Raw genomic sequence first — 16744 nt, 5'->3', positions numbered from 1 at the left:
GTAAGCCCAATTTAGCTCGCGCCTCGCAGCTGTTACGCAATTTGTTTGTGTGATTATTGGAACCTGCTTGTACAAACACAATAGTTGGGTAAATGTAATTCTGTAAATCTTTTACAGTTTATAATTTTTATAGAAACTTACTTTGTACAGGATTCCCATCCTACTGCCACAATAATCTGTCATGCAACACACAAATTATAATTGTGACCCGATGGCCAATATCATTATGGCTGACCAATTGATACAAAATACATCTGAATTGCAGCGGTCAATAAGCTGCTAAAGGTTAGGCACTGTAACGTCCACATTTGGAAATGTTGGGAATATATAAACCAATCAATAATTTACGTCTTTCTGGCTTATTTCCCATGGCGTTGTTCATGGGCAGTCTAGGGATTTCTGCACATTTATGTTTAGCTATTAATCCGAGCATGTCCCTTTGAGGCACCATCATGAGTTGTGGAAATTCACAGGGTACAAAGCACAACACTGCTAATAGCCTTTTACATATAAATGTAAACTGACTGTCGGAAATAGTACAAGAACATGGCTACTCTTGTTAAAGTTATAATTACTGCTTTCATCTACTTAATGCAGCTTCCCCTTCCCCTATTTTCCACTCCCTTCTAAATACAGCGGCTCATGCGATTTTAATTGCACATTTTTTTCAATGTGACAAGGAAAGGTCTTGTCTTGTCTGAAACTGCTGACTATTAAATTACCTGTAAAGTCACCAAAGAATTTTTTGCAGACAAGTCGGAGCAAGGGCCTGATGTTCAGCTTTAATTCTTCCTTGGTCAAGTGAATGCCAAGTTCATCCAACGTGCGTGGCAGTGTCGTATCTACATCACCAACAACCTGCGCATAACATGTAAACATTTAATACACTGCTCAGCAGAATTAAAATCTACATTCCTGCTCGATAACCTCCAAGAACATTTCAAATTATCTTTTTCTTCGCTCACTCCCACCGAGGTGGACTTCTTGCTTCCATCCCCCCCTCCCACCCACCAATCTTGGTCCAATTATTCCCCACCTTCTCGCCCTGCTCTCAACACTCAGTATGCATTGTGTCTTTCTTGTTGGGGGAAGGGGATCATCAAAACATGAACAATGTTTACAATATCTACAAGTAATGACTCCTAGAGAGAATTCAGAACATGTTAATCTCAAGTGTTGGAAAAGTTGCATTCAAGCGACATTTTCGGACACCTGAAGGTGATTTAGGGTCGTTCTCAGAGACAAGCTATTTGATAATCCTAGTTAGCAAATAAAACCAGCAGGAAGGCCGGAGGAGCCCCATTCCCAATCCCTCTACCTGAATGCTAAAATTGGACAATATGATTGCATGCTTAGTCCAAGGCGGTTCTGCAAAAAAACCTGCCTCCACTGCAAAGAAACTCAAGCATGTATGTGGATAACTATCTTGGTAACAGCATCATTTCCCACATTTTGGCTATGTAAGGGGATCCAGAGTTGAAGCACTCATTATTATGTTCATCAGAGATTCAGTTAAACAATTCTGAAAAGTTTAGACTTTTTGTTTTTACTTTAGGGATAATTTAAAGCAGTGTGTAAGTCAAGCATTGTAGTGCTGTTATGCTGCATTCTTTTACTACAGTGTAATTATAATCCTCGTCACTAAAATCAACTATTAGTTTGAATGATTTGCTCCAACTGTGCTTTCCACTTTTGAAAGTGAACAGTGAAATATAGTGGGCAGCGTTTGCTGTGAAACACTGCGGTAAAAAGGCAACTATTAATCCTGTAGCACCTTGCTCACATTTTTTGTATGATTAGTAGAGGTGTGGGTCTGCTATTGGAAACTTTTTGTCGTAAATGCAACCCCAAAGACTTTTTTCAATCAACACAGATGCAATGGGCCGAATTGCCTCCTTCTGGGTCGTAATTTTCTATGATTCTATGATTTGCAAAAAAAAACTTTTTACATTAGTTAGGCTATTAACTGTACACTTTGACCTGTCTGTAAATCAACTGGCTGAGGAGAAAACAATGACAGAGCCAAATTACTTTTCAAGAAGTATTTTGAGTGATTCGATTTATTCACCATCTTCTCAAGAAACGTGCATGTGCGTGAATTACAATAAATGTATTTGCATATCAGGTGGAACAAATCTACATTGGGCAGGGAAAAATTAAACATGAGAAACATATTTAGAACTGACATCACGGTGTGGCAGGGAAATATGACACAGGATGCAAGATGAAATCATATGCCAGACATACGATATCTAGATATATACATCGAGGGAACAGAAGCAAAAAACACATCTGCTCAGGGTTTCTTTCCCAGCAATCAACCAGTTAAAAAATGGTAATGTAGCCCATTGAGCCTGCTTCGCTATTCAATAAGATCATGGCTGATCTTCAACCTCAACTCCACTTTCCTGCCCGATCTCCATTTCCCTTGATTCCCCTAGAGGCCAAATACCTATCTATCTCAGCCTTCGAATATACTCATGATCAACGACTCGGCATTCAACAGCCCTCTGGGGCAGACAATTCCAAAGATTCACAACCCTCCGAGTGAAGAAATTCCTCCTCATCTCAGTCTTAAATGGCCGATCCCTTATCCTGAGACTGTGGCCCCTGGTTCCACTCTCCAGCCAGGGGAAACAATCCCTCATCATCTATCCTGTCAAACCCCCTCAGAATCTTGTATGTTTCAATGAGGTCACCTCTCATTCTTCTAAACTCGAGAGTATAGGCCCATTCTACACTAGCGAAGCAATCATGCATAATTTTGGATGTTAGATCACCACCCTCTTTATTACCATTACTCTTGGGCTCTCTATTCCACAATTAATGTACAACAGTAACCTATATTAAAAAAAAACATCCACAGCTCTCCAGATTGTTCAGTCTATACTTGCATGGTTTTAAATGTCATCAGAACTACTTGACTAAAAGCTTTGAATGAGGTGCCACGCTCAAAATGCTAACTTGTCTGTTCTTTCCACAAATGCTGACCGACCTGCTGAGTGTTTTCAGCATTTTGTTTCAGACTTCCAACTTTTGTTGTAGAGTAAGTTATAGCCGTGCAACTACAGTCAACCGTCTACTGTTTCTATTAAGCGGTGTGTCAACAGTACAATTTTGCTATACGTACCTGAGAAAGAATCTTATAGACAGGCTCCAGGACAAACTCTACAAAACTTCTCTGAGAGTTACTGGTTGGTGCTTTCTTAGTAAACTTCCGTCTGAAAGGAGAATGTATTTGTGTGTGCATTAGCTTGAAATCAATTTTGAAATTTATAATTTAGTAAGAAAATAGGTTAAAAAAAAGCGAGCCAATTCCCCTAAGCTCTTTTTAAAATATGCATTTTAAAAGTCCGTTTACATATTCTTGCCTTTTGCACCAAGAGGGCTAAGTAAGAACCAACTCTTAGATCAATGACCCTCTATGGCTAGCCACTAGGTGTGCCAGTGGAGCCCAGTGAATCTCCTAAAATGCATTTACACTACAAGTTTAAGGTTGATGAAAAACGGTGCTGATGTTAAACATGTAATTCTGGCATCAGAACCCAAGCTGACCCTGGAGCGAAGTCACTGGAGATTCCATCTTCAAGGGCGTCTCATTCACTGCGTTGATGTCAGGTCGAGCTCTAGATTCAGGATATGTACATGTAATGTAGATGCAAAGTAAAACTGCTTCAAACCAAGTCTGTAGTTGTATTGCAAGTGCATCTTGAAGCTTGCTTACCAACAGGCCACATCCCATTACTAGTGCTTCACTGAAATGTTACATAGAAACATAGAAAATAGGTGCAGGAGTAGGCCATTCAGCCCTTCTAGCCTGCACCGCCATTCAATGAGTTCATGACTGAACATGCAACTTCAGTACCCCATTCCTGCTTTCTCGCCATACCCCTTGATCCCCCGAGTAGTAAGGACTTCATCTAACTCCCTTTTGCATGTATTTAGTGAATTGGCCTCAACTACTTTCTGTGGTAGAGAATTCCACAGGTTCACCACTCTCTGGGTGAAGAAGTTTCTCCTCATCTCGGTCCTAAATGGCTTACCCCTTATCCTTAGACTGTGACTCCTGGTTCTGGACTTCCCCAACATCGGGAACATTCTTCCTGCATCTAACCTGTCTAAACCCGTCAGAATTTTAAACGTTTCTATGAGGTCCCCTCTCATTCTTCTGAACTCCAGTGAATACAAGCCCAGTTGATCCAGTCTTTCTTGATAGGTCAGTCCCACCATCCCGGGAATCAGTCTGGTGAATCTTCGCTGCACTCCCTCAATAGCAAGAATGTCCTTCCTCAAGTTAGAAGACCAAAACTGTACACAATACTCCAGGTGTGGCCTCACCAAGGCCCTGTACACTGTAGCAACACCTCCCTGCCCCTGTACTCAAATCCCCTCGCTATGAATGCCAACATGCCATTTGCTTTCTTAACCGCCTGCTGTACCTGCATGCCAACCTTCAATGACTGATGTACCATGACACCCAGGTCTCGTTGCACCTCCCCTTTTCCTAATCTGTCACCATTCAGATAATAGTCTGTCTCTCTGTTTTTACCACCAAAGTGGATAACCTCACATTTATCCACATTATACTTCATCTGCCATGCATTTTCCCACTCACCTAACCTATCCAAGTCACTCTGCAGCCTCATAGCATCCTCCTTGCAGCTCACACTGCCACCCAACTTAGTGTCATCCGCAAATTTGGAGATACTACATTTAATCCCCTCGTCTACATCATTAATGTACAATGTAAACAGCTGGGGCCCCAGCACAGAACCTTGCGGTACCCCACTAGTCACTGCCTGCCATTCTGAAAAGTACCCATTTACTCCTGCTCTTTGCTTCCTGTCTGACAACCAGTTCTCAATTCACATCAGCACACTACCCCCAATCCCATGTGCTTTAACTTTGCACATTAATCTCTTGTGTGGGACCTTGTCGAAAGCCTTCTGAAAGTCCAAATATACCACATCAACTGGTTCTCCCTTGTCCACTTTACTGGAAACATCCTCAAAAAATTCCAGAAGGTTTGTCAAGCATGATTTCCCTTTCACAAATCCATGCTGGACCTATCATGTCACCATTTTCCAAATGCACTGCTATGACATCCTTAATAATTGATTCCATCATTTTACCCACTACTGAGGTCAGGCTGACCGGTCTATAATTCCCTGTTTTCTCTCTCCCTCCTTTTTTAAAAAGTGGGGTTACATTGGCTACCCTCCACTCGATAGGAACTGATCCAGAGTCAATGGAATGTTGGAAAATGACTGTCAATGCATCCGCTATTTCCAAGGCCACCTCCTTAAGTACTCTGGGATGCAGTCCATCAGGCCCTGGAGATTTATTGGCCTTCAATCCCATCAATTTCCCCAACACAATTTCCCGACTAATAAAGATTTCCCTCAGTTCCTTCTCTTTACTAGACCCTCTGACCCCTTTTATATCCGGAAGGTTGTTGGTGTCCTCCTTAGTGAATACCGAACCAAAGTACTTGTTCAATTGGTCTGCCATTTCTTTGTTCCCCGTTATGACTTCCCCTGATTCTGACTGCAGAGGACCTACGTTTATCTTTACTAACCTTTTTCTCTTTACATACCTATAGAAACTTTTGCAATCCGCCTTAATGTTCCCTGCAAGCTTCTTCTCGTACTCCATTTTCCCTGCCCTAATCAAACCCTTTGTCCTCCTCTGCTGAGTTCTAAATTTCTCCCAGTCCCCGGGTTCGCTGCTATTTCTAGCCAATTTGTATGCCACTTCCTTGGCTTTAATACTATCCCTGATTTCCCTCGATAGCCACGGTTGAGCCACCTTCCCTTTTTTATTTTTACGCCAGACAGGAATGTACAATTGTTGTAGTTCATCCATGCGGTCTCTAAATGTCTGCCATTGCCCATCCACAGTCAACCCCTTCAGTATCATTTGCCAATCTATCCTAGCCAATTCACGCCTCATACCTTCAAAGTTACCCTTCTTTAAGTTCTGGACCATGGTCTCTGAATTAACTGTTTCATTCTCCATCCTAATGCAGAATTCCACCATATTATGGTCACTCTTCCCCAAGGGGCCTCGCACAATGAGATTGCTAATTAATCCTCTCTCATTACACAACACCCAGTCTAAGATGGCCTCCCCCCTAGTTGGTTCCTCGACATATTGGTCGAGAAAACCATCCCTTGTGCACTCCAGGAAATCCTCCACCACCGTATTGCTTCCAGTTTGGCTCGCCCAATCTATGTGCATATTAAAGTCACCCATTATAACTGCTGCACCTTTATTGCATGCATCCCTAATTTCCTGTTTGATATCCTCCCCAACATCACTACTACTGTTTGGAGGTCTGTACACAACTCCCACTAAAATTTTTTGCTCTTTGATGTTCTGCAGCTCTACCCATATAGATTCCACATCATCCAAGATAATGTCTTTCCTAACTATTACATTAATCTCCTCTTTAACCAACAATGCTACCCCACCTCCTTTTCCTTTTATTCTATCCTTCCTGAATGTTGAATACCCCTGGATGTTGAGTTCCCAGCCCTGATCATCCTGGAGCCACGTCTCCGTAATCCCAATCACATCATATTTGTTAACATCTATTTGCACAGTTAATTCATCCACCTTATTGCGGATACTCCTTGCATTAAGACACAAAGCCTTCAGGCTTGTTTTTTTAACACCCTTTGTCCTTTTAGAATTTTGCTGTACAGTGGCCCTTTTTGTTCTTTGCCTTGGGTTTCTCTGCCCTCCACTTTTCCTCATCTCCTTTCTGTCTTTTGCTTTTGCCTCCTTTTTGTCTCCCTGCATTGGTTCCCATCCCCCTGCCATATTAGTTTAACTCCTCCCCAACAGCACTAGCAAACACTCCCCCTAGGACATTGGTTCCGGTCCTGCCCAGGCGCAGACCGTCCGATTTGTACTGGTCCTACCTCCCCCAGAACCGGTTCCAATGCCCCAGGAATTTGAATCCCTCCCTGCTGCACCACTGCTCAAGCCACGTGGTGGTCTCCAGTGGTATTGTTTGTGAGGTTGGATACTGCACAGAAACGTTATACCATGTAGCACACAATCCCATTATTTTGCTGTGAAGGTACTTGAAGTTTGTCAGTCCCTTCAAAGCTGAAAATTATAGCCACCACAAAATCTTGAGGTTAGTTTTTGCCTGGATGTGTGCAGCTGCATCAACACTTAAGAAACTTGACACCATCCAGGACAAAGCAGTCTGCTTATTCGGCACCTCATCCACCACCTTCAACATCCACTCTCTCCACCACTGGCACAGTGTGTCTGCAGTGTGTACCATCTACAAGATGCACTGCAGCAACTTGCCAAGGCTTCTTCAACAGCACCTCTAAAACCCGTCACACACCATCCCGACTGGAACATACATCTCCATTCCTTCACAGTCTCCGGGTCAAAAGCCTGGAACTCCCTACCCAACATGATTGCGGGTGCACCCTCACCACATGGACTGCAGGGATTGAAGGCGACTCACCACGCCTTCTCAAGGGCAACTAAGGATGCGCATTAAGTGCTGGACTTGCAAGCAATACCCATATTCCGAGATTGAAGATGAGGTTACTCTTCGGAGGTTGGGGCTGAGGCACGATGTTGGAACAGAGAAGAGAGAACTTTACTGTGCATCCGCGCTGTAAGTGACCTGGGTTCCAGGAATCCCTCGGGCATTAGCTTCCTTCATGAGCACAATTTTTTTTAAACAAAGGGGCAAAAATATATATATTAGCAAACAGCGTAAAAATTTAGCTGTTGGATCACAACTATAAGAAACTTGAGCGAGTTTAAACTTACGTTTTTGGGTTAAAGTAAATGTCACCCCATAGACGCTTTGCAAACTCCATATAGTTAATGTCCCCTGTTTAAAAAAAAAAGAGAAATTTTTCTGAAACATCCCATTCTACATTTTGGATAGTAATCAAAACCAGGCACATAACTGTAAACAACAGTATATATTATATATATGTGACAGAGACTGGAGGTCCCACATTAGTTTCATCAGTCACCTGAGAACTCATTAGTGTGGAAGCAAGTCATCCTTGACTCCGAGGGACTGCCTAAGAAATATATAGATACATTTTTTAGAAAATTAGTTGATTCTTTACTGCTCATGATCAATTAAAAAGCTTATTTTGCTGTCTCCAATTCATGTCTCACTATCTCGTTCCAATTCGGTCTCTGTTTTGGTATCTCTGTAGGCCCTCAACCCTTTCTCTCTACAATTTTCCCTCACCTTCTATTCCATACACTCGTATGCGTCTCTCGCCGGATGCCTTCCTGGTACTATGTGGGGAAGAAACTAGACCGTTGCAGCAGAGTCGGGTTCAGGGAACAGAATAGTGGGTCTGGATTTGGAGGAATGGTGCCACGTCTGGGATAGTACGGAGCCCCAGCCTTGAGCTTGACAGAGAAAACAGCAAAGTCTTGGCAGAACTTGGAAATACGTGCGTGTGTGATGATGGTACATGATAAATGATTCAAAAGGAAACCAAGCAAAAAGGTGGAACAATGCAGTCGGTCACTTTGCGCATTCACTTTCTTGCAGGCATTGCTAAAACTGGGCTTTAGGCAGGTCACAAGGGAGAGTGTATCCGAGTTTAGGATGTCCATAAAGTCCGGCATGATGTATCAGGGTGTATGGGAACATTGTTACAGCAATTGTAAGGTGGGATGGGTGAGGTTATGGGTAGCCTGAATGAAGTGCTTATAATGTAAGTTTTATTTTTAGGAGCATAAAATACAGTGGATGAGGTACTCTTGTGGCAGTCATATATTTTTCTTAATAGAATGCAAACAATTGTTTTTGTTGTTAAACTAGTTAGCAACAGCACCATAGAGATGGTCCTAGGATTGGCCTCGGCTTCCAGGTCTTGTGTCTCTACTGGATCTATTTGGTTTGTTGTTCGGGGATCTGATTGATTGGAAAGACTACAGACGCTGGCTCTGTGATTTGTTTGATCAAAGGGAATCCACAATATTATCGTGCTACGCACATAAAACTTTTAATATAGAATATCTAATTCTTGTCGTTGAACTTTTCTCAACCAAGAGGACACGGGGCGGGGGGCAGCTGGTTTGCTTCAAGGCCTCTGCCAGAGGCACCCGAGCCAACCACAAGAGCAATTTGTCTGGCACATCTCCTGAATAGAATGCTCAGATCAGTGGAGCAGGCATATCGAACAGTCGTGCAATGCAGAGGAAGCAATTAAAGTGCTCTGGTGTTAGCAAATTTTAGGCCAGGTTTGTATCTCCCAGTTTACAGACTCCAAATCAACTGACACCTCTAAAGGGGACTGGATCAATAGCTACTGAACTGTGGAACTGAGGGCGGTAGCAATATTAATACTATTACTTGTTTTTAAAATGAGGGGAGGTAGGGAAAGTAACTACAGTAGATCAGCAGATAAATGAAGATGGTCCATATAATTATATAGAATGCACAACACAGAAACAGTCCATTTGGCCCAACTGGTACATGCTCCACACGAGCCTCTTCCAACCCCTCTTCATCTCACCCCATCAGCATATCCTTCTATTCCTTTCTCCCTCATGAGTTAATTAGCTTCCCCTTAAATGCATCTATGCTATTCGTCTCAATTTGTGGTAGTGAATTCCACATTCTTACCACTCTCTGGGTAAAGACGTTTGTTCTGAATTTCCCTAATGCATTTATTAGTGACTATCTTATATTTATGGCACCTAGTTTTGGTCTCCCCCACAAGTGGAAATATCTTCTCTACGTCTACTCTATCAAACACCTTCATAATTTTAAAGACATCTATCAGGTCACCCCTCACTGTTCTCTTTTCTGTTCGATCTTGCTTGATGAATATAACCACTCAGTTCTGGTATAATTGATGCAATTTGCACCTTCGGCAGTGCCTCTATATACTTTTTATAATATGGGGACCAGAACTGTGAACAGCACTCAAAGTTCATAATCATACATGCGCTTTGGATGGAGTAGATGATGCCTGGAGTTTCTTATATTTTTAGCTCTGTACAATGACATCCAAAACTTTGAGAAATGAAGACACTTATCATCCAAGTCTCTGCCCTATCTCCATACCCCTTATTATATTTGATTCTTAAATATCTCCCTATCTTTGAAATACTTCAATTGAATCGGAATCCATGGCCATCTAGGACTGTGCATTCCACAATGTGGGAATGAGCTTTTTCCCCTGAATGTGACTTTAACTGATTTAGTTCCAAGTTCTAAGATTAGGAATCTCCGGATTACTCCCAGTGCCACAAGCTAGTGAGTACAGAAATAGGAGGATAGAGCAGATGAATACGTGGCTGGAAAGATGGTGCAGGCGGGAGGGCTTTAGTTTCCTGAGGCATTGGGACCGCTTCTGAGGGAGATGGGACCTGTTGCACCTCAACAGAGCCGGGACCAATATCCTCGCCTGGGGGGGGCGGGGGTTTGCTAGTGCTGTTGGGGAGGGTTTAAACTAGCTTGGCAGAGGGATGGGAACCTGAAAAGAGATTCAGTAGGGAGGGGAGAAAAGTTGGAATTAGAAAGCAAAAATAAAGTGAGTGAGTTTGAAGGAGAGAGGAAACAAGCAGGAAAAAAGGGTAAAAAAACAAACTTGAGGCACTTTGTCTAAATGCACGTGGCATTTGTAATAAAATAGATGAGTTGGCGGCACAAATTGAGACAAATGGGTATGATCTGATAACCATTACAGAGACTGGTTACAAGGTGACCAGGACTGGGAATTAAATATTCAGGGGTACTTGACAATCCGGAAGGACAGACAGAAGGAAAAGGAGGTGGGGTAGCTCTATTGATAAAGGATGGAATCACTGCAATAGTGAGAAATGATATTGGTTCAAATGATAAGGATGTTGAAAGAGTTTGGGTGGAGATAAGGAATGATAAGGGGAAAAAGTCACTGGTGGGCGTAGTCTATAGGCCCCCTAACAGTAGCAACTCTTGGTCGGAGCATAAACCAGGAAATAGCGGGGGCTTGTAAAAAGGGAACAGCAATAATCATGGGTGATTTTAACCTCCATATTGATTGGACAATTCAAATTGGTCAGGGTAGCCTTGAGCAGGAGTTCATAGAGTGCATAAGGGACGGGTTCCTTGAGCAGTACGTAACAGAACCAACCAGGGGGCAGGCTATCCTGGATCTGGTCCTGTGTAATGAGACAGGATTAATAAACAATCTCCTAGTAAAGGATCCCCTTGAAATGAGTGATCATAGCATGATTGAATTTCAAATTCAGATGGAGGGTGAGAAAGTTGGATCTCTAACCAGCGTACTGAGCTTAAATAAAGGAGACTGTGAAGGTATGAGGGCAGAGTTGGGTAAAATGGACTGGGAAAATGGATTAAAGTGTAGGACGGTTGATGAACAGGGATGTACATTTAAGGAGATATTTCACAATTCTCAAGAAAAATATATTCCAGTGAGGAGGAAAGGGTGCAAGAGAAAAAATAGCCATCTGTGGCTAACTATGGAAATAAAGGACGCTATCCAATTAAAAACAAGGGCATACAAAGTGGCCAAAACTAGTGGGAGGACAGAAGCCTGGGAAGCTTTTAAAAGCCAGCAAAGAATGACTAAAAAAATGATTAGAAAGGGGAAGATAGACTATGAAAGTAAAGTAGCACAAAATATAAAGACAGATAGCAAGAGTTTCTATAGGTACATAAAAAGAAAAAGAGTGGCTAAAGTAAATGTTGGTCCCTTAGAGGACGAGACTAGGGAATTAGTAATGGGGAACATGGAGGTGGCAGAAACTATGAACAAATATTTTGCATCAGTCTTTACGGTAGAAGACACTAACAATATTCAAACAGTGAATAATCAAGGGGCTATTGAGGGGGTGGGGGAGGAACTTAACACAATCACAATCACTAAGGAGGTGGTACTCAGTAAGATAATGGGGCTAAAGGCAGATAAATCCCCTGGACTTGATGGCTTGCATCCTAGGGTCTTAAGAGAAGTAGCGGCAGGGATTGTGGATGCATTGGTTGTAATTTACCAAAATTCCCTCGATTCTGGGGAGGTCCCAGCAGATTGAAAAACTGCAAATGTGACGCCCCTATTTAAAAAAGGAGGCATAACAAAATGCAGGAAACTATAGACCAGTTCGCCTGACATCTGTGGTTGGGAAAATGTTCGAGTCCATTATTAAAGAAGCAGTTGCAGGACATTTGGAAAAGCAAAATTCAGTCAGGCAGAGGCAGCATGGATTTATGAAAGGGAAGTCATGTTTGACAAATTTGCTGGAATTCTTTGAGGATGTAAGAAACAGGGTGGATAAAGGGAAACCAGTGGATGTGGTGTATTTGGACTTCCAGAAGGCATTTGACAAGGTGCCACATAAAAGGTTACTGCACAAGATAAAAGTTCACGGGGTTGGGGGCAATATATTATAGCATGGAGAGAGGATTGGCTAACTAACAGAAAACAGAGAGTAGAGATAAATGGTTCATTCTCTGGTTGGCAATCAGTAACTAGTGGAGTGCCGCAGGGATCAGTGCTGAGATCCCAACTATTTACAATCTATATTAAGGACTTGGAAGAAGGGACTGAGTGTAATGTAGCCAAGTTTGCTGATGATACAAAGATGGGAGGAAAAGCAATGTGAGGAGGACACACAAAATCTGCAAAAGGACATAGACAGGCTAAGTGAGTGGGCAAAAATTTGGCAGATGGAGTATAATGTTGGAAAGTGTGAGGTCATGCACTTTTGCAGAAGAAAATCAAAGAGCAAGTTATTATTTAAATGAAGAACGATTGCAAAGTGCTGCAGTACAGCGGGACCTGGGGGTACTTGTGCATGAAACACAAAAGGATAATATGCAGGTACAGCAAATGATCAAGAAGGTCAATGGAATCTTAGCCTTTACTGCAAAGGGGATGGAGTATAAAAGCAGGGATGTCTTGCTACAGCTATACAAGGTATTGGTGACGCCACACCTGGAATACTGCGTGCAGTTTTGGTTTCTATATTTACGAAAGGATAGACTGCTTTGGAGGAAGTTCAGAGAAGGTTCACTAGGTTGATTCCAGAGATGAGGGGGTTGACTTATGAGGAAAGGTTGAGTAGGTTGGGCCTCTACTTATTGGAATTCAGAAGAATGAGAGGTGATCTTATCGAAACCTATAAGATTATGAGGGGGTTTGACAAGGTGGATGCAGAGAGGATGTTTCCACTGATGAGGGAGACTAGAACTCGAGGGCATGATTTTAGAATAAGGGGCCGCCCATTTAAAACTGAGATGAGGAGAAATTTCTTCTCTGACGATTATGGATCTGTGAAATTCGCTGCCTCAGAGAGCTGTGGAAGCTGGGTCATTGAATAAACTTAAGACAAAAATAGACAGTTTCTTAAACGATAAAGGGATAAGGGGTTATGGGGAGCGGGCAGGGAGGTGGAGCTCAGTCCGTGATCAGATCAACCATGATCTTATTGAATGGCGGAGCAGGATCGAGGGGCCGCATGGCCCACACCTGTTCCTATTTTTTTATGTTCTTATTAGTTTCAATTCTAAAACGATGTCCCCTTGTTCTACATCTCCCTACTAGAGAGAAGTCATTTCCTTTTTAACCATTAATCATTTTCAATGCCTCAGCAAAACAACTTTTAACCTACTCATCTCTGGGGAATATATTCCCAAATCTCTCATTAACCCTGATGAATGGTCACTGGATACCTTCCAAGATCAGTATATTTTTCTTACGGTAATATTCCCAAACTGGAGCACAATATTCCAAATGAGTTCTGATCAATGCTATGTATAATTGCACAAGTTCTTCCATGCTTTCATAGGCTAGATCGCTTCTGAAAAAGCCCAGTATCCCATTAGTTTTTTTGATTGCACTCGTGAGCTAGCTTTAAATAACTTATGTACTCTAAATTATTCATCTACATTCCATATATTTAATACAGGCACACTTAATGTCTGCCAGTTCTTCAAACTTTTGTCAAATGAACGAAACTGACCAAAGTCTATGGATCATTATATCTGTAGGTTAAAAGTACTGAATGTTTTTCTGTCATCTCCAATTATAACGAATGCTCACCATATGTATCAGCATAGATCTTGGCAAAGGATCCCAGAGTGAAGCAAATACTGTACTGAGAACTGGCAAAGCAAACATTACCCAGCAGAGGGGAAACAATCAGGTTTTCATCTGTTGAATAGACACTGCAGAGGGAGAAAGAGAGAAAAAGGTTTAAACAAGGGTTGTACAATTTCTTTTTCTGTTTTTTTATGATTCTATAAAAGGTAGACGAAAGGTAGAGGAGGTAGCACCAGTTGGAAAGCTAACACCTGCAATGAACCAAATGACCTCCTTCTGAGCTATCATTTCTCTGATTTTATGATCCTTCTGCATCATGTACCCTTAAGAGAAAAAAACAGAAATCTTAACCCAAGCCTCTGATAACGCTCCTCTTAAGCCAGGTACCAGGACTTGCATTGATGCAGCATAATGTTGCGCACACTGCGATTTTGTTTCCTCCTTCTGGATAACTACTTAAGTCTCGTCAAGACCCCTATATCCAACAAAAAGAGCCAGAAACATAGCGTGTAGTGAACCACAGATGCCAAATCGTGCCCCATCATTTGAAAAATAACATTAGTTTATTTAAAATAAGCTAAAATCGTGTTGAGGCAGCTCAGTCCCACATAGCAGTCAAGCATTTTACAAGAAATCTAGCATAGTCAAAATCGCCTTTTTGTACGGGTGGAAAAAAGGCGAATGTCTCACCTCCTGACTCCCCAAAGCCTTGCCACCATCTACAAAGCACAAGTCAGGAGTGTGATGGAATATTCTCCACTTGCCTGGATGAGTGCAGCTTCAACAACACTCAAGAAGCTCGACACCATCCAGACCAAAGCAGCCAGGATGACACCCACCACCTTAAACATTCACTCCACCAGTGGTGTACCGTGGCTGCAGTGTGTACCAGCAACTCACCAAGGCTTCATCGACAGCACCTCCCAAACCCGCGACCTCTACCACCTAGGCCAAGAGTAGCAGGCGCATGGGAACACCACCACCTCCAAGTTCCCCCCCCACCCCCCAAGTCACACACCATCCTGACTTGGAAGTATATTGCCGTTTCTTCTTCGTCGCTGATTCAAAATCCTGGAACTCCCTCCCTAATAGCACTGTGGGAGCACCTTCACCACAGACTGCAGCGGATCAAAAAGACGGCTCACCAACACCTTCTCACGGGCAATTAAGAATAGGCAATAAATTCCGGCCTTGTCAGCGATACCCACATCCCTTGAACAAATTTTTGAAAAAAGGAAAAGGAGGAAGTCTTGTTAGTTCTTGGAATAGATGCTACTTGAAATGTTCACCCTGAAGGAGGAAAAGCTTTCAGCAGCAGTCTTGTCGCCACAGAATCATAACCCCCTGTTGGATGACAAAAGTGCCATTAATAATGTCTGTGGTGATGTCCATGGCTGATTCCCTTGTCCTCCCCTTGAAGAAATGTGTAATGAAGCAAAACTCCACAGAACCGGAATAATTCATGCGTTCTCAAATATGCAAATGTTGCGCTATAATAGAAGACGAAACAACAATTCCTTTTACCTGTTTTTAAAAAATACAGATAATGTAACCTGGAGCTGCAGTCTCATCATGTAAATTTCTAGGCATTTGAGAGGCAGCTTATGGCACACATACCCTTTAAGTTTATTTTTAATTAGTTGAGACAACTCCAACCTTGTGTGTTTCCCCCCCCAATTCACGCAGATACTAATGGGTCAAATTTGGATATATTTTTGGAAAAGGTACAGAAAAAAAAATTGGGTTTAAACTTGCAGAGACCTTGAATATACAAGGACAAAAATATTCCCTACAGTAATGTAGAAAGTACATCACCATTTTATTACTATAATGCATTTTCAAAACAAAAATGACAGCCTACCTGAGCAAACCATTGACTTCATCCACAATGTGACGCAGTTTGTAATATGCATCAGTTGGAGGCAGTTTCAGCTCCAGGATGAGTCTGTCTATTTTATTGATGCAAACGGTGACAGCTAGCTTCTCCTGTACCGCATGTTTAATCAATCTCTCCGTGTTCAGCATTACCTGCAGATTCCACAAAAATACCACATTACACACAGCATTGTCTTAAAAACATCGAGACAACGTTAATAAAACTGATCAGATATATCACAGCTAAACGCTTGTTACAATGCTTTAAACTCAGGTGAGGGGTGGCAATACTGAGGAATGGAACGTTTCCCCATTTTCTGCAGCTGTCCATGTTCACTTCACCTAGGTCATATATCGCATGGATCGGATGAAAACCAAATCTTCCTCTTTATGCCCCCTGCATTTTCACTACTGTGGATCTCCGCTTCAATCTCAGAAGAGGTCCCTTTACTGTACAAGCAGGAAATTTCCGTTTATGACATCAGATAACCATCTAATCTCAGTAAAAAAAAAAATAAGTTGCCTTTATGTTTCACCTTTCACACGTTCTATTGGTAGAATGTCAACTTACGGCCAAATTTTAGGACTTTTCTTATTCAAGCCGTCTTAAAAACTAGGCCAAATCTGCGAAAAATTCTTTACGCAAATCCTTAAGTCCAAAATAAAGATTTTCACTCCCCGAGAGATAGATTTGAATAATGGTTTCAAAAAGTAATGAAAAAAAACGTTGTTTGAGTGAGGAACTAGTTTTAAAAATCTCAGGCCGAGCAGAGCGGAGGCATTTCCCACATGGAGGGAACAGCAGGGAA

General features: G+C 42.1%; 1 protein-coding gene across 1 annotated transcript in view; it reads right to left on the bottom strand.

The window, feature by feature from the left end:
• The window catches only part of eftud2 (elongation factor Tu GTP binding domain containing 2), a 60670-nt gene that overhangs the window by 22557 nt on the left and 21369 nt on the right, over positions 1 to 16744 (bottom strand). Inside the window, exons 10-14 of the mRNA XM_070864480.1 lie at positions 15922 to 16088; positions 14061 to 14185; positions 7807 to 7870; positions 3131 to 3221; positions 723 to 858 (exon numbers count right to left, since the gene is read on the bottom strand). Of these exons, the coding sequence (XP_070720581.1) occupies positions 723 to 858; positions 3131 to 3221; positions 7807 to 7870; positions 14061 to 14185; positions 15922 to 16088 (583 nt within the window). The remainder of the gene's footprint in view (positions 1 to 722; positions 859 to 3130; positions 3222 to 7806; positions 7871 to 14060; positions 14186 to 15921; positions 16089 to 16744) is intronic.

This window comes from Pristiophorus japonicus, chromosome 21, assembly GCF_044704955.1.
Source record: "Pristiophorus japonicus isolate sPriJap1 chromosome 21, sPriJap1.hap1, whole genome shotgun sequence".
In the NCBI taxonomy this organism is placed as follows: Eukaryota; Metazoa; Chordata; class Chondrichthyes; family Pristiophoridae; genus Pristiophorus; species Pristiophorus japonicus.
This window is presented reverse-complemented; position numbering and strand designations above follow the sequence as displayed.